A 21,078-nucleotide genomic window follows, 5' to 3' on the forward strand; every position below is an offset into this window, starting at 1 on the left:
CATCGTAGATGAATGGGTAAGCAAAATGATATATGGACATGCAATGGAATATGATTCAGCCTTAAAGGGAAGGGAATTTAAACACACTCTAAGTCATGGGTGAATCTTGAAAACTTTCTGCCAAGTGAAACAAGCCGATCACTATGGACAAACACTACCCAGGGTAGTCACCTGCATAGAGACAGAAGATGGAACAGGAGTTTCAGGGGGAGTTAGTGTTTAATGGGTGCACAGTTTCAGTTGGGAAAGATGAATAAAGTTCTGGAGATGGATGGTGGTCATGGCTACACAACAGCGTGAATGCACTTACCGCCGCTAAACTGTGCACTTAAAATTGGCTAAGATAGCAAATTTTATGATATGTGTATTTTGACCCAGTTTTAACTAAGTAAAACAGAGAGGAGAAGCAGGAGCAGAGAAGGGATGGAGCCTGAACCCTGCTTGTGGCCTTGAGGCTCAAGAGCATGTGGGTCTCCAGGACCTTGAGGTCCCACGTGGATCGAGGGTCTTAAAGGTCCATCCTGAGCCCTTACCTCTGCTGCTATCTCAGCCCCTCTGCTCGGGCAACATGAGAACTTGGGACACAAGATGAATGATTTTGTGAAAAGGATGAAGCTTGGGCTGGAGTGGGAGATGTGTGATGCTGGGAACTCAGGAGAGAAGACTGATGCCAAGTGGGGACTTGTGAGCCCGAGTGGTTGGGCCCTTCCTGACTCCACTCTTCCCTCCTCCCTGAGACCGTGGCAGTGCTCCCTCTCCAAAAGCGGCACAAGCCTGACCTTGCCCCCTGCTACTGCAAGGAGATCCAACCGGTCTACCCTAAAGGAAATCAGTCCTGAATATTCATTGGAAGGACTGATGCTGATGCTGAAACTCCAATACTTTGGCCACCTGACGCGAAGAACTGACTCACTAGAAAAGACCCTGATGCTGGGAAAGATTGAAGCCAGGAGGAGAAGGGGATGACAGAGGATGAGATGGTTGGATGGCATCACCAACTCAATGGACATGAGTTTGAGTAAGCTCCAGGAGTAGGTGATGGACAGGGAAGCCTGGCGTGCTGCAGTCCGTGGAGTCGCAGTTGGACACAACTTCATGGCTGAACTGAACTGATACCCACATTTGCCCGAGAAGCCGCGTCTAGGGTTGTATTTGGATTAAGAGGAGTAGAGTTGGGATTTCTCATCTCCAAGTCCTACAGGAAAATATGGCAGCTCAAGAACAATACAGCAAGGGTGTCTGAATCTCAGAGTCTTCTGTCAACCCAAGGATCCCTTCTACTTTGCACAGGAGAAACCAAGGCAGGGAGAGGAAAAATAACGGCTCAGTGTCAGCAGATGCACTGGCAGCTGAAGAACTCAGATGCTGCCCTGCTATCTTCCCTCCTCTTAATGAAAGAGGCAAGTTCTCCCTGGCAGACAGGACCACCTTAGGATGGGGTGGTGGGTCAGAAAGATTCCCCCGGAGAGGAGTTTAGGGCTAGGGGCCTTCGAGACCCTCCTGTGGTGAGCCGGATCCTCACCTGGGGGCTGGACCTGTTCTGGTTTGGGATGGAAGTTAAGCCTCTCTCTCTTCCCCTGTAAGATTCTCTCTGAGATTTGTTCTTTAATGAGTCCTCCTTGCCGGTGGCCCCATAAAGGCCTATTTTGCATATAAAAAGGTTGGCAGCTCTGAGACTAAGTTCATTAATAATAATTGGAGAGAGTCAGGGCTGGGCTGGGCCCGTTTTCCTCTGGTGGCGCTACTGATTGACCACAGTGTCCCTCCTAATTGAAAGTAAAATGGCAATTTCTCCCCAGGCAACAAGGCATGGGGGGACCACTGTCCCACAGCTACCTCCTCCTCACACCCCAGACCCTGCCTAGCCTCGTGCTGAGATCCCAGATACAACACCACCTCTGAGTCCGCTCAGGGGAAATTTCAGAGCAACTTCCACATTTCTCCGTGAAACATTTCTCTGAGGCCCTGTCCCCTAGCACTCCAGCCACGGTCCTCACCTTTGAGCTTTCTTAACTAGAAAGAACCTGGTTTGGGAATTCTGTACAAGTGCAAGTCTGTCTTCTTCCTCTTGCTAATTTCAGTCTGAACAGTGCATGGCTTCCCTACCCATGGGGATTAAAAACCCGTCCCCGGAGGGTCATTTGAGGGGAGTCCATGAACTACCTTGTATAATACGTCTGGCACAGAGGAGCAAGTGCTCAAATTAAAAAGTTGGATCTTTCCTCGTTCGTCCCTCTCGGCTCAGGCTGCGCTGGTCTCTCAGCCACTCCCTTTCCTAAGGCTCTTTCTCCCCTGCTCCCGCCTCACCTCTGTGTTCTTTTCTTCTTTTCAATGAACTCTCATCAATTCCCGGCCTATTCACCACTTCTTGACTTCAGAGCCGACAATTTCAACAGCTCCAAGTGCCCTAACACAAGGCAGACAGGTAGAGAGGTCCCAGCTCTCTCCACTGCTCATCTAACGGCTGTCCCCTCTTCCAGAAGGTTCTGTGTGCTCTGATAGAGGACCTCGGCTAGCCAACCACATGGCTTTGGACAAGTTCCCAAACCCTCTGGGTCTCCTTACCCATAAAATGAAGAGGCTGGTTTAGATTCAGTGAATTGTATGGTCCCAGTTCTATTATCAACCCAGTATATGATCTGGGACACATCCTCATATCACCTTTCTGAGACTCAGTTTTCCCATCTCTAAAATGGGGGTAAACAATACTTGTTCAAGTAGCTCACAGTGTGGTATTCAAAATATTGACCACTGCATGCTGGAAGGCAGTGCGGAGTACCTTGTGGGGGAGGTTGGTCTCCTGGAAGTGCCATTTACCTATTAAGAGGGAAGTATTTTAATAACTGATATACTGAGAGTGAGATGGTTGGATGGCATCATTGACTCAATGGACATGAGTTTGAGCAAACTCCAGGAGATAGAGAAGGACAGGGAAGGCTGGCATGCTGCAGTCTGTGGAGTCGCAAAGAGTCGGACATGACTGAGTGACTGGACAAAAACAATAATATTGCAACCTGGCATAGTCATACCAGCGGACACGGCTCTGATAGGCAGTGTGTGATCCTGTTACTCTAGCTCACACAATTAACACGGTGCAAGGAGTACAAGGCTTCACCCCATAACCCACTGTTTCCATCACCTTACACATATTTTGCCACGTGCTATCTTGTTTCGAAGCACAACACATATGATCACCCCCATGTCCATGAGCAAGAAATTAAAACCAGTTACCTCACTCAGTCCCCACAATGACCAAGAACAAGACGCTCCCATCATCATCTTATTTTATCCCCACATGATGACCAAACCGCCTTACAATTGAATTCCTTAAAAACATTCTGCCCCTCTTTTTCCAAAGAAGATATTTCTTTAAACAGTCATTTGAAAGGGCCAGCTCCTGGAGAGTAGAAAACACCTGCATTTAGCAAGACTATTTGGAGACTCCTGTCTATATTAAGAGCCAGATTCCTGGGGAGGCTGTTTTGCCCATGGCTACATTCTGCAGTTCTAAGAATAAGCTGAGGGTGGGGAGAAGGGTGCCTTGAAGTGCAAGAATATCTTTAAGGTCTTGGCTTTCAGGAAGAGGCTCCGGTGGACTCCAGGTCCACCATCTAGCCTTGTGCATCTTTTATTTTCCACTTTTCCACTGAAATGCACACGGAAGTATAGACAGCATGACCAGTTACGGGGCAGCGTCAACCCCAAGCCAACAACGTGAGGGCAAAAAACACGCCTTTCTGTCTACCAAGTCCAGCATGTCATTGGCTGCGTTATACAGAGTTGCACATTTAAATAATTGAACAAGGACGTAAAGAGTGTTGCCCAGCTGGGAGAGGAAAGTCTGCCTCCAGGGCTGGTGGTGCCTGGGGAGGGGGTGGTGGTAGGCTGTGGATTTACAGCCCCTAGTGTGTTTACAAGATGAGGGCTCTAATTCTCTCAGCCTTTACTGCGAGACTAGGGGGATGTGATGTTCTGGGGTGGGAGAGGGGGAGCTGGGGGGAGGGCAGCATGGAAGGGTGGCTAAGGAATAAGTAATTTGTAGGTCACCCCTCCCCCCATGTCACCTCAGCTGTCATCAGTTCCAAAGCCAAGTCAGCCCCAGCCTCAACCCCCAAATTTACACTCACTTTCTCAGACCCAGGGTGCCCAATACAAAAATGCAATGCACCATATATTTTCTTCACTGTTTCCCAAGTTTATAATGCCATTAGCGTGATCTACGACGGGCCGGTTTATGGAGGGAGCCAAGTTATAATACAAAAAGGAAATACCCATAAACTTAAGCAGGGGGAGGGGCAGATGAGATTGATGGAAAGTGCAATTGAGTGGAGAAATGGCAACCCAGTAATAGAAACCTGCAGAGGGGCAGAGGCACAGGGGCGAGCAAGTTCTGGAGATGGGTTTGGCTTTGTTTTCTCAAAGGAGGGTGAAAGGCATGGCAAGGGTGGTTTCGTTTCCTTGAGTTGGGTCTCAGGAATAGTTCCTTTGCAAAAAGAGGAGCAGAGTCACCGACAAGGTGACCTGAGCTTCTTCAAGTCCTGCTGGGGGACAGGCCCTTGGCCTGCCTTATCTCTGGGCATAGGGCTGATTTCAGCAGCCTGTCCCAGGCCTGGACTTTCCTTGCCTTACTAGTTCTGCAGTCCCGGGGAGGACTGACCTTGGGATCTGCAGGTTTCCCAATACCTGTCCTGGCAATGGATTCATCTCAGTGCTATCGGGGTGGTAGGGGACTTGGAGAGAGGCTTTCAAGCACAGTTTTGGAAATCAGAATTCATTTTGCCTCTTCTGATCTCACAGCGGTTCTCTGGAGAAAGGCTCTGGTTGAACTTCAGGAAGAGAGGGACTGCAGGAAGCTCCTCTATGAGCTCAGCCAGGCTGGAGCCCAAACAACACAGCATCAACTGTAGCTGACTCTGTCATTCAGTTTAGATGAGAAATAACAGCAAAATAGTCCTTCGAGGATAAATTCTTCTCAATTCATGTGCTTTCCCATGGAAGTTCGCCTCTGTTCCTCAAGAATCGTAGTTATTACGTGTGTGGGCTTGATGGGGGGCTCAGGTCACCTAGCAGAGGATTCCAAATCCACTTAGAGGCCAGTGGCCCCTCCCTCCTTGGTGAAGGCGAGAGCATGGCCTTGTTGGTAGCTGCCCCGTTGAAAGGCCATTCCAGTGGGAAGCCAGGAGTCTCAGCTGCTACTGGAAGGACAAGACTGAAAACTCTGTGATCCCCCTTGAGCTTTCCCTCATCTTCCTCTTCCTATTCTTGTCGGTACCTGGGATCTGGCAGCGGATCTAAAGACCCAGGGTTGTTATCACAACGCCATCATTAGTTGAAACAAAATCATTCCTTGTAACTGGAATACAGTGACTATAAACGACACATGCTATTGGGCATTCTATTTCTAATAATTGTAACTACTGGAGAATACTTGCCATTAATATAATAACAACAATGATTGACCAGTTCTCTGTTCCAGACCAATAACTTCACCTGAATGCCCTCTTTGTTCAGGGAAAAAAAAGAGGTAATTCAACATGCGTGGTGATAGTCAGTCAACAAAGCCAGTGTTGAAACTGGAAGACGCCTGGATGAAAATCTTCTTAGGGATACAGGATGCTGCTGGGGAGTAGAAGGGCCACCTGGCAGCCTCCTTCTTGGCTAACAAAAGGCCTCTGTCTACATCCACGCACTCAAAGGTGGAAAGCAAATGAAAACCTAGGGACTTCTAGAAGAATGGCTGGGCCTGAGTCTCCCCTTCATTCCCAGGGTGTGTTTGAGCCTAGAAGTTCAGGGCTGCTACAGACCTGAGGCTATGTGAGCCCCTTGTTGGGCAGAACTGGAGACCTAGGCCACCCTTGGACACCCACCTGGTAAGGCCACTTCCTGGATGTGGGTTTCTCGTCGATGTTCTCCAAATCATTTCCACTGATAATTACAGAACCTCAGCAATCACGTGGACAAATGGTCCCATTAGATCTACCGGTCTCATGTGTGTGTGCTAGTCCTTCAGCCGTGTCCGACTCTTTGTGACCCCGAGGACTGTAGCTCTCCCGGCTCCTCTGTCCATGGGCTTTTCCAGACAAGAATACTGGAGTGGGTTGCCATGCCCTTCTCCAGGGGATCTTCCCAACCCAGGGATCGAACCTGGGTCTCCCATTGCAGGCAGATTCTTTACTGTCTGAGCCACCATATAATTTTATATACTGTTCAGTTCAGTTCAGTCACTCAGTCGTGTCCAACTCTTTGCGACCCCATGAATGGCAGCATGCCAGGCCTCCCTGTCCATCACCAACTCCTGGAGTTCATCCAAACCCACATCCATTGAGTCAGTGATGCCATCCAGCCATCTCATCCTCTGTCGTCCCCTTCTCCTCCTGCCCCCAATCCCTCCCAGCATCAGAGTCTTTTCCATGAGGTGGCCAAAGTCCTGGAGTTTCAGCTTTAGCATCATTCCTTCCAAAGAACACCCAGGACTGATCTCCTTTAGAATGGACTGGTTGGATCTCCTTGCAGTCCAAGGGACTCTCAAGAGTCTTCTGTTAAAGCTCCCATAATGCTGTGTGTGTAGGAAATGCTCAGCAGTAGGTAAGGCAGGATGTGAGGTGACCTGTGACAATGTTTCAGAGCACCATGCCACGAATAAGCTCTTCCCCTGGCATGGAGACTGGGTTATTGTGTCTGGAGCCTTCCTCAAAGTCACCATTCAAGTGTGTAAATTTCTTTCTTATCCCTTATTCCTGTTACCAGCTCTTCCGAGAGACAAAAATATAGAAGACAAAACAATGACATTAAAAAAAAAAAACCATCATATTTCCATTAGCATCCAGGACTTTTTTTTTAATCTCTGAGGACAATGACCTTCTTCTGCTGACCTAAAATGGCTTGAATCAGCCAATATCCACATATATTTACTTATTTCTTTTCTTCTTGGTACAGGCTCCAGGAAGACGCTGTTGCAACAACCACGATGAAGTGGTGAACTCTGGCCTCTATGTGTCATATTCACAATGGTCTGTTATTGATCTGGGTATAGTGCAATCTCCAAGTTTGGACCAGGAGGAGTGCAGCTTTAAAGCTTCCTTCTCTTGAAATAAATAAGCATCCAAGAGAAAGAGAAGCCAATGTTAATTCCATTCAGTGATGTGGTAAGAGAGACATGGTGATTCCAAGCTATCTGGGAGCCTGTCACTGTGATGGCTTGCCCCAGCAATAGTGACTGGGCTGTAGCGGCTGTGATGGCTTGCCCCAACAATAGTGACTGGGCTGTAGTGGCTTAGTCCTCTTTGCCCCGCCATCCATCACGCTCCTCCAGGCTTTTTCTTCTCTCAAGGACCCTGGCACCACACCCTCTGACGATCCATGAATCCTCAGTGACCTTTGCCACAACCAGGTACAGATGGGAGCTGTGCCTGGCTTGTGATCTGGGCACTTGAAAACATTATTCTTTTATGGAGATCGCTGAATGGCACTGGGAAACGTGGTGGGCTCTTGCTTTATTCTTTTCTGGTTTTTTTTTTCCCCCTTCTCTTTCTGAGTTGCAGATGCCAGCTCCTTTTACATATTTAAAAGAAAGGAACTTGGGACAAGAGGAGCAAACAAGACAGAAAAAGCAGAAATGTGAAAACCTCCTTCAAGGTAATTAAATGATTAGGGGCCTTTGAAATCCACCAGATAGCTCAATTGTCTCTGTTTTCATTTTATTCTTGGGCCTCTCTGCACGTGAAATCCCTGCCAGATACACCACTCTGGGAAGCCAGAGGCAGTCTGAAAACCTCTTTGTCTCTGCTCCCATCAAGTTACTTGTGGGTTTCTGAGCAACATAAGGAGATGTACTTCTTAAGTTCTTAGCCCCTGGCTTGGTGGGTCAACCAGCCCTTCTTCTGCTCTTGACCTCACACTCTAAGACAAAAGTCCAGGTACAGCCTTTTTTCAGGGTCTTCATGCCAAGATGTGCCCCTTGGCTGCCAGACCCCTGTCTGTCTTATTAGCTTTAGCTCCACTTTGTCTTAGTTCAAGGCAAGCAGAGAATGTAACCATAAAAATTAGACTTACATTCCTACTTAAGGCCAGGACATTACTTCTTTTCTTCCTTTCCCCATGAAGGGATGATCTAGGTCTGGGGCTCATCTCTGGATTATGAATTCAGAGCAGCCATTTCCAGCCACAGAGAGATCCGGTCGTAGAGGCAGAGGGTCATAGAGGGTCTAGAGATTTCCATGGCCTCTTCTTGTTCTGGTCAGAAACCTACAAGGGACTTGATCAGAGCAGTCGAAAGAGGATTTCAGCCTCTGTCCAGCTTCCCAGGCTGGTGTATCTGGCAGGGATTTCATGTGTGGAGAGGCCCAAGAATGAGACCAAAACAGAGACAACTGAGCTATCTGGTGGATTTCAAAAGCCCCGAAATCATTTAATGAGCTTGAAGAATGTTTTCACATTTCTGCTTTGTTCTGTCTTCTTTGTTCCTTTGATCCCCACCTAGTTGGGATCATCCTCTTACTTGACAACTTTGCCATTCCTTGCCTTCCCCTCTACATGGATGGCTCTGCCCACTCTCTGCCCGGAGAAGTCCTGCCTGGCCAGCATATCCTGGGAGAATGGGATCCAGGGCTGGAATTCCTCATCACCAGGCACAGGTCAGTTAATTTTCCTGGGTAAGGAGAGCCCGACACAGTAGATGCTGGTGGTGAGACATTTCCCTGGTGGTCCAGTGGTTGAGAGTCTGCCTCCCAATGCAGGAGACGAGGGTTCGATCCTTGTTGGGGAACTTAGATCCCACGTGCTTCGGGACAACTAAACCCGCATGCTGCAACTAGAGAGCCTGCACGCTGCAACTACTGAACCTGTGTGCTTTAGAGCCCGCACTCTGCAACAAGAGAAGCTTGTACATTGCAACGAACACCCAGTGTAGGCAAAAGAAAAAAAAAAAAAAAGGTGCTGGTGGTGAGGTGTTGTTCCTACCTTTCAGAGACAAGACAGCTTCCCTCCTGTCCATAAGGGTATGGCCTAAATTAGGGTTCCTGGTGGGGTGGGAATCTAGCCGGAGGGGGAGGGGCACCAAGGCGAGCCTCTCTGTTCTCATCATGCCCTATCCAGTCCTCTAAAGAGCCCTTATGCTTTCTGTACCTGGAAAGGCCCTGCTCTCCCAGCTAAGGTTTTGCCATATGGTCATGGCACGCATGTGGGTGTGTGAAGAGGGCTGGAAGGTACATCCAAGACCTGGGGGTGGGGGCAATATCAGAGCCTGTCTGAGTCCAGCGTTGGCTGAGAGAGTGCCCTGTCCCTGCATCCAGTGGGGTCTAACCAACATGATATACATATCGCGTCTCCATCTTTCTAAGCAACAGCATTCTAAACCACTCTGTTCAGAACTACTAACCCCATGGTTGGAGTCAAAGAGCACCATCACGTTTGAACAACAGTAGACTTTTCCAAAGTGATTTTACACCCATTACCCTTGAGGTCTTTGCCCTAAAGCTTACATTATCAGAGAGGAGACAACACAGGCATAGAGGATATCTGTTATGATGATGAAGACTTTGCAGGGATAAGACTAAAGATAAGAGGGAATAGAAACAGTGCCATGGTCATGGAGCCCGACTCTGGGCCATGATTCACAGAATGGACCGTGCAGCTGAATCGCAGGCGCCTCAGCCCCGAGGGGCCATCAGCTGGTCTGGGAGACTTTGCATCTCTACATGTTCCCACGTGACGCCAATGCTGCTGGTCTGGGGCCCACACTTTGAGAACCACCACTCTGGCAGGGGTGGGGGAAGATTTAGTGACCATCTTTTCATTCTTATTCTCTTTTATTCAATTTGACCTCTTCGATCTCAGCTCAGCTTTCTGGACAATGCTCCAAGGGAAAGCTAGAGGTCTCTACATACAATCCTGCTCTGTACAATTATTTCCAGGACACACACACACATCTCTGGAATTGTTTTGGAACTCACCTGGTGTGTGGAGGGTCATGCCGGCTGGAGTGACCTGGAATGCACTCCTGCCTGTAACTGAATCCCCAGGACTGATCCAGAGTGGAGAACTTTGCTTGTTTACTGCTTTCAAGAAATGATCCTTTAAGAGGAGGGGTTGGAGAGCGAGGGGGCGGTCCTCCTGGATTTACCTGTTTCCTCTTTTTAAGGGAAAGCCTCCTTCTGTGTCCCTTGCTCATGGCAGGCAGCACTCATGGCTCTGGCTATGGGACCTACCTCAGGCAGCTTCACCCGGCCTTCCTGGAAGGAGCAAGACTTGGGGTCATGGGTGCAGACGTGGCGGTATTTACACCAGTGGCAGCGGTACGGGCTCTCCACACAGGACAGGCACCTGGGCACAGAGGCGGAAAGGCACACATCATAGAACCTGTATGTGCCCAAAGCCGAAAGCCTAAGACTCTAGGGCCTAGCAAAACGAGTCTCATGGTAGGAGAAACCACCCTGACACACTCAGGAAGAGCAGATCTGGTTAAAAACCCAGCCCCTTCCTCTCCAAGTCCTCAGGAAGCTGAGAGTCTCTGGCATCCTCCCTTTCAGTCAGGTACTTGACAACCTGATCCCCCACGACCTCATCAACCACCCTCCAATTTTACAGGATGGCCCTCACATTGGCTGAACAGGGAAACAGTGAGGTCTGGAGTTGAGGGGCTCATCCAGAGAACCCATAGGAATTAGGACAAACAGTGAAATTGAGTTTTAATTACAGTTGACTCCAGAGTCTCGGCTGACATAGACCCACCCTGGCAGGGGAAGGTCCTGAGGCTGCCCCCCTCAGTATGATGAGCTCTTACAGAATTGGCAACCCAACCTCTACTCATTACCCCAGGAAACACAAGGCAACTTGATAAAAGCACCTTCCTGTTTAAAACCCAACATGGTTCCCTTCTTCTAAAAGGTCAAACCTAAGTGCCTTGGCACGCAGGCTAATCCCTTTGTGGTCCAGGCCCACTGTCCCAGCATGTGTCTGGTGCTTCAGCCAAGCACAGACTGTGCTGTCCTTCCACCTGGAGTACCATTTCTTCTGCCTCACCATCTCCTCTTGCTTCTTTGACTGATGGAGAGTTGGTCTCACTGAAACCTTCATCCCACTCATCCCTTTGTTTCTGTCTCTGAGACAGTACTGGTCTTGCTGTATTACATTTTACTTATTTGCTGTCCTGTTTATCTGCTTGCCCACTAGGCCATGATTCTTGGGGGGTAGGGATTGAATCTTTGCATGTTATTATTTTCTGATCCTCCCTGTCTAATGAGTAACACACTGTCTTGCACATAGGAAGCTTAAAGTGATTTGTTAGACTGAATGGAAACTTAGAATATGCTTTCATGTACCAACTTCACTTTCCTAGAGAGGCAAAAGGGGAGTGAGGGATTAGGTCACTAAGCGTAAAGTCATGGCAAGCTCTTTGGAACAAGGGAGGAAGAGAATTCCAATTGGCTGGGAGGAATGGCTGCCTGTTACATGGGGCTCCAAAGAGAGCCAAGCTCTGGACTCACAGCTGCCATAACCAGACAAAGCCCACAGCTTAGAGCCCCAAATATCTTTGGTGATGTTAACTAGCTTTTCCTATATGGTGAAGGAGACAGAACATTATGTTAAAGCCAGCAAAGCTTTTTGAGATCAGGCTCTGTGGTTTTCAAACTGTGCTCCATGGAACCCTGGGAGTTCCGTGGAGCTTTTCTGGAGACTGTGAGATGTGAGGGATTCCTAGACAGACAGGTTCCAGGTGCCCTTAACTTTCATCTTCTACTTCCATTCATTTTGTATCTTGGGCTTTCACACCTAATTTTAGTTGAAGAAAGGTTTCTATGGTGAAAGAAAGGTTTGTACCTTCTCAGTATGGTCCAAATCCATCCTTTTAGAGAGGAAATAATAATAATATAATAACAGTAAAGTGCACAGTGCCTAAACAATGGGCCAGACATGGATCTAAGCGCTACCCTTGTAATAGCTCTTTTAGCTCTCACAGCCATCGGTGGGGGCTGGCAAGCAATCAGCCATGTACCAGTCAATGGGACCGAGCCCCCACCATGTCAGCTGTTAAGTATGTGGGTGACATCCGCAGGAGGAGAACTACCACGTCCTCATTTACAGAAGACACTGGGGCACAGAATAGCTATGTGGACTAGCTGGCCTGACGCCACAGCCTGAGCCTCTGTCCTCCGTGGCCTCCCTCAGGAAGCAGACGCTCCAGCCAAACAGAGCCAGAGCCGGAGCCTGAGCAAGAGCCAGACCCCACCCCAGGCCAAAGCCTTCCTCTGACCCGTGCCAGCTGAGTCCTGACCCCTCTGCAGGGAAACTGTGCAAGCTGAGCTTTCAGGTGACGTGGGACCACCTGCTCACACACATGGGGCTTCCTCTGGCTCCCCAGACCCCTTCTCTCACCTAGGGTACTGGCTGCTCTGTTCCGCAGGTGAAAAGCACCCCCTCCTCAACAGATGGTGGAAGGTGAATCAGGTTAGACAGGTTTTTGCCAGAGAAGATGTATGGGTGAGGGACCTGGAGCTCCCCAGCTCACAGGCTCTCACTCTGCTCATTCTAGCCTCTTCCATTAACCCCATGGGTGCCAGAGGAAGGAGGTGAGAGGTCACCTTACAGGGCTTTCAGATGGTAAGATGGAACAAGGGTGGGGCCTCCTATCTTTGGATGAACTTTGACCCCAGAAACAGGGAGTTGAGTGAGACTGGGGGGCACTTACGAATTGTGGACGCTGCAGTTGTAGAAGACAAAGCTGGTGCTGGCGAAGGTCATGCCCGTCTCCTTCGACTTGAGCTGCAGCTGGACAACATGGTGGTCCCCTGTGGGCAGAGTCGGCCATGAGGTCAGGTGGAGGGCCACAATCGCATGTCAGGTCCCACTGAGAGCAACACCCCGTGGGAGAGGGCAGCCCACTCCCCAGGAGGTATGCTTAGATCTCAAAGGACTTGGAATCAGCTGGGCCCAGTCCAGGGCAGAACGGAATAATCCAAGAACAGAATGGCCGCAGACAGTAGCTCTAGTCTCTTCCTGCTTCCTCACTCTAGCCCCAGCATCCACCTCTCATTTGCTTACCAGGTTCTTTCCTGTACACACACACACACACACACACACACACTCTGACAGGTATTCACATGTGCATTCACATGTATGATGTCCATGCAGGCCGCACAGAATTGTGAACACACGCATTGACTAGCTACCAGGAGAAATGTGTAGGCACTTAGCAATGTTGCCACAAATCACACAAGGAGTTTTGCATGTACGCAAGCACCCCACGAGCCCCTTCCACTTCTGTAAGGGGAGACTCTGACACTCCCTCCTTGGGTGGACTGGTGGCTCCACTCGGGCGGGCGTCCCTGGACTCCTCAGCTGGCACCAGGAAGGAGCTGAGGCCCATGTTTAATTCACAGCCCTGACCCCAGGCCCCTTGTTCTGAGCCTTCCCCAAGAGCCTCATTAATCAATCAGCTCGGAACAAATGTGACAAGCCCAAATGGAGGACCAACATGGAATCAGGCTGCCCAGGCTGGCTTGTGCCTCCCAGCGCTGGGCCTCTGTCCACTCCATCCTTCCCATGGCAGCCGGCCATGGACAGGCAGCTCTGGGGAGGCCGGGCGGGTTGGGGATGGTGTGGACAGCAGTCAAGGTCATAGGCCCTGCAGTGCAGGCAGGAGGTAAGGAGCCAAATGACCCCTGCACCCCATCCTTCCTCCCATGCCAGCCCTCCCATGCTGCAGCAAGCTCTCTAAGCTGGCACACTTTGATGCTGTGCTGGCCGCTCCCTCCCTCACCCTCTTGGCACTGGTCCTCACCCGTGGTGAGGCTGACTCCTGGATGCTCACCCGGTTTCAATTCCAAAGGCAGTGGAGGGACACTTCATCCCCCTCTTTCTGGAGCATCCCCACCAAGGTACACCCTTTCCTCCAACCTGCCCCTCCTGTGTGCTCCCCACTCCCCAACCCCCTGCATCTGTCCTGAGTTCTCCTGGTCTAAGCAGCAGGAGGAAAGACTCACCACCCAGCTTTGCCTCTGGGGACCGCTCACCGTTCTCCTTGATGATCCGAGGCACCTCCTTGGCTGCCGGGGAGTAACACTGGATCTGATTGCCTATCACCAGCCCATCCATCTCTGACAGGTCCTCAAAGGTGCAGTTGACACCAGCTGTCAGCTCCGGGACGTTGTATGTCTCCAGGACCAGCTGTGAACAGCCCAGTGTGGGGAGAGAGAAGAAGAGAGAAATGGGAGAAGAAATGGGAATAAAGTAAGAAAGAGGGAGGGCAAGAGAGATCAGACAGAAAGAGAAGAGAGAAAAGCATGCGGCAATATTGACATAAAGAGGAAAAGACCCAGTTTATGACAGGAGCGGATGGAGAAGGTAAACAGTAAGAGGCAGAGAAAAAAGAAATTAGCGTCTGAATGTAGCTGGCCCAGGAAATGGAAATGACTATTTAGGGGATTTGTAGGTAGAAAGATGGGCATGATTCCATTATCTTCAATTTTGGAAAAGGGGAACATCAATCACCCAGGCGCCTGTGTCCCAGCTTCTCCCTCTGCCCTGCATCCTTCCCATCTCACAGGCAGGATGGCGTTCCCACACTCTCCCCGTCTCGGGCACTCTTCAGGTCTTTTCTCAGTTTTCCCTGCCTTTCTATCCATTATGCACAGCGCCTCTTCCCCAGTATTCCTGCAAACGTTCCCCTCTCCCATCCCCAGGGACACATTCTTAACCCCTGTCCTGCTCTGGGGTAGCTTTGCTGGCCAGACACAGCCCAGCCCTCCTGGGGGTGGGGATGGGTCTGTGGCCCTTTTGGTGGGGAGAGGGCTCTTCCCCAAGTCCCTTGATCCCGTCCCACCGTCTCACCAGGACGTTGTACTGAGAAACGGAGATGTTGCTGGGGTGGACGGTCAGCCGGACGCACTGCTTCACCTCGGAGGCGAACCTTCGGGGCTCTCTGGACCGCTCACAGCGCTCCTTCCGAGTGCACCTGGGAGGACAGAGCGACCCACGGGGAATCAGGATACGGCTCCTGGTCCCCCGAGGGGCTGGCACGGAGGTCAGGCATTGCCAGCAGCAACTAGGAGGTGCCCAGGACTAATCTTCTAGTTTCCTTCCACCAGCCTGTCCAACCTCCATCATGCCCACGTTGGAAGAAGGCAATTCCAATCACTGGTTGCCACTTATAAACCCCTGAGAGTCACCCCAAAGTGCCCTCAGGGCTTCCTCATTCACAGAAACAGGTGAAAGTCCTTTCTATCCCCCCTTTCCACTCATTCTCAGCCCTCACCACCCTCTCTCTCCTTTGCAAACCAAGGCTGTTCCTTCCAGATTTCTCCTCTTTCTGATTTCCTTGCTTTTGTGCATCCCAGCTGCTCTGTCTGGATGCCCCTCTCACCACATTACCCTCATCCAACTTCTTCGTATCCCTCTAAACATGGTTCAACCATACTGCCCTCACCATGGCGCCCCTCTCCCCACCAACCTGCTTCTACCCCAAGTGAAATTAACAGCACTGTGGGCATTTCCTGCCATCTAGAACTTTTTGGACTGTATGGCAATTATTAAGCTAAATGCAGCCCTCTCCTGTCAAGTGTGAACTTCTCAAAAGAAGGAACTATGCCTGACTTATTTTGGAATCCCCTGCATACCTTCTGCCCAGCAGACAAAGGTAAATGTGAGTGAGCAGGAGGGACCGAGGGGGTGGGGTGGGTGGAGGAGTGATTAAAATCGCAGAGTGTAGAAGTTCAGTGTGTGCTTTGGAGCCAGGCTGAGCTAGATTCAGACTCCAGCTCTGTGGCCCAGGGTCACTGCTCTAGTGAAAGTGGCTCAGTCCATGGAATTCTCCAGGCCAGAATACTGGAGTGGGTAGCCTTTCCCTTCTCAAGGGGATCTTCCCCACCCAGGGATTGAACCCAGGTCTTCTGCATTGCAGGCGGATTCTTTACTGGCTGAGCCACAGGGGAAGCCCAAGAATACTGGAGTGAGTAGCTTATCCCTTCTCCTGCAAATCTTCCTGATCCAGGAATCAAATCAGGGTCTCTTGGATTGCAGGCAGATTATTTACAACTGAACTATCAGGGAAGCAGGCTCAATGTATACACGCATGCTAAGTCACTTAGTCCTTAATCATGTCTGACTCTTTGGGACACCGTGGACCATAGCCCGCCAGGCTCCTCTGTCCATGAGATTCTCTAGGCAAGAACACTGGACTGGGTTACCATTTCCTTCTCGCCTTGCTCAAGGTCACCAGCTAATCAGAGAAGCCTGCATTTAAACACAGATCAACTCTGGACCCTCCATTCTCACCCACTGTGCTCTGCCTCCCCAAAGCTTCTACTAAACCCATTTCCCTTGCCATTCTGATGTCCCCTTCTGTGTTTAACGCAAGTTAAAAATTTTCCTCCAATCTTCTTTTCTGGGCTAATCTCTGTTTTCGCCTGCCCCTGGAAGCACTTTGAATATCACTGAGACTTGTGAATCTTCCAGGACTCATCTAGAAATCACATCCCAAGGGTGAAAGGTCAGCTAAGAGTGTGGTCATCTCCAAGGCGCCCCTGGGCGGCTCTAGCAGACCCGTGGCAACAAGGGCATCTGCCTAAAAGTCTGGGAAGTTAATTTACCAGGCTAGCTCCTCTGCGCGGACTTCATTACCTCCAGCCATTAAGCTAATGTTATGGACTTTTCCAGGGTGTCTGCACTGACATCGCTATTAATAGTGTTATTACTCCCATTAACAGCAGACCCAGAGAGCTGGTACGAACTTCAATTATTCACTGACTCCCCAACTTTGAAGTTCCTATTTCCAAGAGCAATCAGTAGATCTGAAAAATGGCTTTGATTAAATTATGAAGAGAGGAAAAATGAAGCTACTTTCAGCCCAAACATCACCAGGAGTTACCAAATAGAGTTCAGGCAGAAAAGAGGTGACTCTCCTCTGCTTCAGGGGTTTACAAAGGAACCTGGGTGGGAGAATCTCACAACAGGGTCTAGCTGCATGGCTCACTGCTCCCGAAGTTCATGGGACTGCATCTTTCCACGGCTCCCAAGAGCCTACAATTAACCATGTATCATCTCCCTGCAGATTTAGGTCTGCAGTGCAGGAGACCCAGGTTTGATCCCTGGGTCAAGAAGATCCCCTGGAGAAGGGAACGATTACCTAGTCCAGTATTCCTGCCTGGAGAATTCCATGGACAGACAAACCTGGTGGGCTACAGTCTATGGGGTCGCAAAGAGTCAGACACGACTAAAACTTTCACTTTGAAGGGAATGGCTACCCACTCCAGTTTTCTTGCCTGGAGAATTCCGTGGACAGAGGAGGTTGGCAGGCTATAGTCAATGGGGTTGCAAAAAGGCAGACACAACTGAGCAACTAACCCTGAGCACAAGCACAGGGAAGCCATCTATAGCTTTCAGTTTTCAAGATCCCATCCTGCTCTGTACTCAGGCAAATTACTACTAAGATCATGGCATCCTGTCCCATCACTTCATGGCAAATAGATGGGTAAACAGTGGAAACAGTGGCTGACTTTATTTTTGTGGGCTCCAAAATCACTGCAGATGGTGATTGCAGCCATGAAATTAAAAGACACTTACTCCTTGGAAGGAAAGTTATGACCAACCTAAATAGCACATTAAAAAGCAGAGACATTACTTTTCCAACAAAGGTCCATCTAGTCAAGGCTATGGTTTTCCAGTAGTCATGTATGGATGTGAGAGTTAGACTACAAAGAAAGCTGAGAGCAGAAGAATTGATGCTTTTGAACTGTGGTGTTGGAGAAGACTCTTGAGAGTTCCTTGGACGGCAAGGAGATCCAACCAGTCCATCCTAAAGGAGATCAGTCCTGGGTGGTTCGTTGGAAGGACTGAGGCTGATGCTGAAACTCCAATACTTTGGCCACCTGATGTGAAGGGCTAACTCATTTGAAAAGACCCTGATGCTAGGAAAGATTGAAGGCAGGAGGAGAAAGGGATGACAGAGGATGGGATGGTTGGATGGCATCACCGACTCAATGGACATGAGTTTGGGTAAACTCCGGGAGTTGGTGATGGACAGGGAGGCCTGGCATGCTGCAGTTCATGGGGTTGCAAAGAGTCAGACACAACTGAGCGACTGAACTGAACTGAACTGAACTTGCTGCCTCAGTTTTCTCAACTATAAAATGGGGACAAAATAGTACCTACCTAACGTGGTTAGTCATGAGGGCTAAAAGAGGATGTGAGTAAAGCATGGAAGACAGCAGCTGATGTATAATAAGTCCTCAATAAAAGCTAATGCTACTGTCCCATCCCTCCTCCACCTTCCCCATCCAAGCCCTCCAAATCGCAGCTGATGATGAAGTACAGAGCTCCTCTCAGTCTGGCCCATGGGGCAAATCAAAGATGGAAAGAGAAGGATAGGGACAGCACTTGTCCTCTTAATGAGGGAGGGCCAGCCCCAGAGGGCAGCAGGGAGCAAAGAAAAAAAGCCTGGGTTGTAGCTCTGCGTTCCTCCTAGCTGTCAAAGGGTATTGAGGACTCAGCTCTCTTCACAGAAAGTCAAGTTTAAGGTCAGTGTCAGGAATGTTTTGACATTTCTACTATCCCTCAGGGCCTGTGAAGGCGGAAGCTGTGAATGTCCAAAAGCAGACAATTGACCTTAAAAGTGATGGGGAAATGGAGGGGAAGAGTGGATTCCTTCTGGGTTCTTACAGGGTCTGGTGGGGTAATGGCTTCGGTGCTTCTGGCACTCTGATACCTCACTAGCCCAGTCAAGAGCTGGGAAATGTGCAAAGGGTTCATTTATGACCCCTAGTAGGGAGGTGGTGCTGCTGGCTTAGATCTTTCCTTCAAAGGAGCTACAGGGACTTCCCAAAGCATCTCTGCATTCCATGGTGGGGGCAACTTGCGCATGGCGGAAGACCCTGCTTCATCCATTTTCCAGGCAGGACGCAAATAGAGCATGCCGTATGGCTTTGAGTTTCCAGACAACCATTCCTGCCAGCACCAAGGCCGCCCCCACCGAACACAGACTGCAAGAAGTGGGCCCCGGCAAGACAGTCCAGGCCGGGGATTGGAGTCTGACCCTGCTAAGCTTCTCTTCCCTCTCCCCCTCACTCCAGTTTCTCTGCAGAGGGTCCTCCAGCCCCATTCCAGAGATGCTAAAAGCCCTTGGGGACGAAGGCCCTGGCCCCTGGAGGGGTTATTATTCAAGTCAGTGGTTCCAATGAGATTATCCTGTCTAATGAAGCAGCTCCTACCGCCTCCCCTAAGCCTGAACTTTCACTGCTGGAGAGTTCCCAGCCAAGTGGAAAATTAGAAGGAGAGAAATGGAAGAAGGAAGGGGGTGAGGGATAGAGAAAGAGGTGGTGATTAAGTTCTCCAGAAATTAATTCCTAAATACGGCGATAGAAATATTAACTCCCAGGGCTGCCGGCCGGGCAAGCAAATTTCAATTTGGAAGGGGGGCTATTTGTGAGTCCGAACTCGGCGAGCCTCCAAACTGGAGTCAGCGGGGGGCATACATCATTGCTGGTCCATCTCCCCAGGCCCTCCAGGGTGGGTCTACCTGCAGGCCTCGGATATCAGAACTAGCTCCTTGCCTCTCCCCACAGGTGATTCCCTAGTCCTCAACCTTTCACGATGGTCATGCTTGAAGTGCAATATTTGGGGAATCTGTGTTTAGAACATGAAGGAGTTGGAAAAAATGGAATGGAGGTGGGGCTCTCAAATGAACTTTATAGATAAGTTAAGAGGAACCTTATTCAAGTTGGAGATCCTGGGGGCACAAAAGGACTTGCATTTTGGAGTCAGTTTGGAGCTGACTAAGGGGACATTTAGTTCCTGGTGGCTCAGTGGTAAAGAACCTGCCTGCCATTGCAGGGGATGTGGGTTCGATCCCTGGGTTGGGAAGATCCCCTGGAAAAGGAAATGGCAACCCACTCCAGTGTTCTTGACTGGGAAATTCCATGGACAGGAGAGCCTAGGGTCGCAAAAGAGTCAGACATGACTTAGCAACTGAAAAATAAGAACCAACAATGGAACAAACTGCTCTCTTCCCCCTTTCCCAGGTGGCCCTGGGGCAGTCACACACACACACACACACACACACACACACACACACATGACTGTTTCAGACAAGGTGTGGCTGGTTGGGGTTGCCTGAAGCAGGAAGACTTCTCAGCAGTGGGGTTGTCCCAGCCACCCTGCCAGAACCCTCCGGGGAGGACAGGGAGGGGACAGGGAGCACGGAGGAGGCCCTGGGTCAGACACACGACCCCTGCTTACACTGCCACTAAAGTCAGAGCTACTTCTCGGCCCCCCAGGGGTTGCCCGCCCATCCTCTCCTTAACTTTCAAGGTGTGGCTGTAAGACGGCTCTTGTCACCGCCATTATATAGTGGAGGAGACTGAGCCCAGGCCTGGTCTGTCCATGGACAGGTTCTTCTTAGTTTAACCCACTGCTTCTGCTCTAAGTAGCAGCATTTTTTCATTCCTTTCCTTTCCTTTGTTCCATCTTGGCAGAAGCTATACAAAGTGAGTCCTGAAGAGTGACCCATGCCGAGCCATCCTGGGGAGGGCATCCTTCCAGGAAAGGAAATTGGCAAAGAGGAGGGGTCCCTGGGGCGGGAAGGGAAAGACTGTCTCAAAGCTGATCTTATCTCTCCCCTGTCAGTGTCCTGGGTTACATAAGCCTCCCAGGGGTGATGCTGATGACCCTGCTGAAGAAAGGTAACGTCTGGGCCAATCGATGGGGCTCGGTCTGCAGGGGATCCCGTTACCTTCTTGGCCTGGGCATGGGAGGGGAAGTGGGAAAGGGGGCTTGGGGACCTGATGGTTGGAGGGAGGGTTCTAGGCCCAGGACATGTGAAGGCTGGGCTTCAGGGCTATAGGTGGGCTATCGCATTTCCTTTCCTTCAACCAAGACAGAATAGGCTAGGGACCAGTAGGGTGGAGGCCCTGCAAAAAAAAAAAAAAAAAAAAAAAAGGCTCAAGGTGATGGACAAATAGATACCCACTTTGTTGAAGCTTTTGTTAGCAGTGGAACCCAACAAGCCCGTGGGCTGGGACCTGGGCCTGCGAGAGGGCAACAGGAGTGACCCTCTGTGTAACTGGGTTGGCAGGCCTGATTGAGGGTGAG

The 21,078-nt window shown here is 50.1% G+C and overlaps 1 protein-coding gene across 3 annotated transcripts in view; it reads right to left on the minus strand.

Annotated features, from left to right (window-relative positions):
* Positions 1-21,078, minus strand: part of PLXNA4 (plexin A4) — a 499,413-nt gene that overhangs the window by 91,636 nt on the left and 386,699 nt on the right. For all 3 annotated transcript variants that reach the window (XM_012177152.5, XM_042248843.2, XM_042248844.2), the window contains 4 exons: positions 14,827-14,950; positions 14,010-14,163; positions 12,686-12,785; positions 10,206-10,320 (listed from right to left, as the gene is read on the minus strand). In XM_012177152.5, coding sequence (XP_012032542.3) covers positions 10,206-10,320; positions 12,686-12,785; positions 14,010-14,163; positions 14,827-14,950 — 493 coding nt within the window. The remainder of the gene's footprint in view (positions 1-10,205; positions 10,321-12,685; positions 12,786-14,009; positions 14,164-14,826; positions 14,951-21,078) is intronic.

The sequence above is a fragment of the Ovis aries genome, chromosome 4 (genome assembly GCF_016772045.2).
Source record: "Ovis aries strain OAR_USU_Benz2616 breed Rambouillet chromosome 4, ARS-UI_Ramb_v3.0, whole genome shotgun sequence".
NCBI classification, from domain to species: Eukaryota; Metazoa; Chordata; class Mammalia; order Artiodactyla; family Bovidae; genus Ovis; species Ovis aries.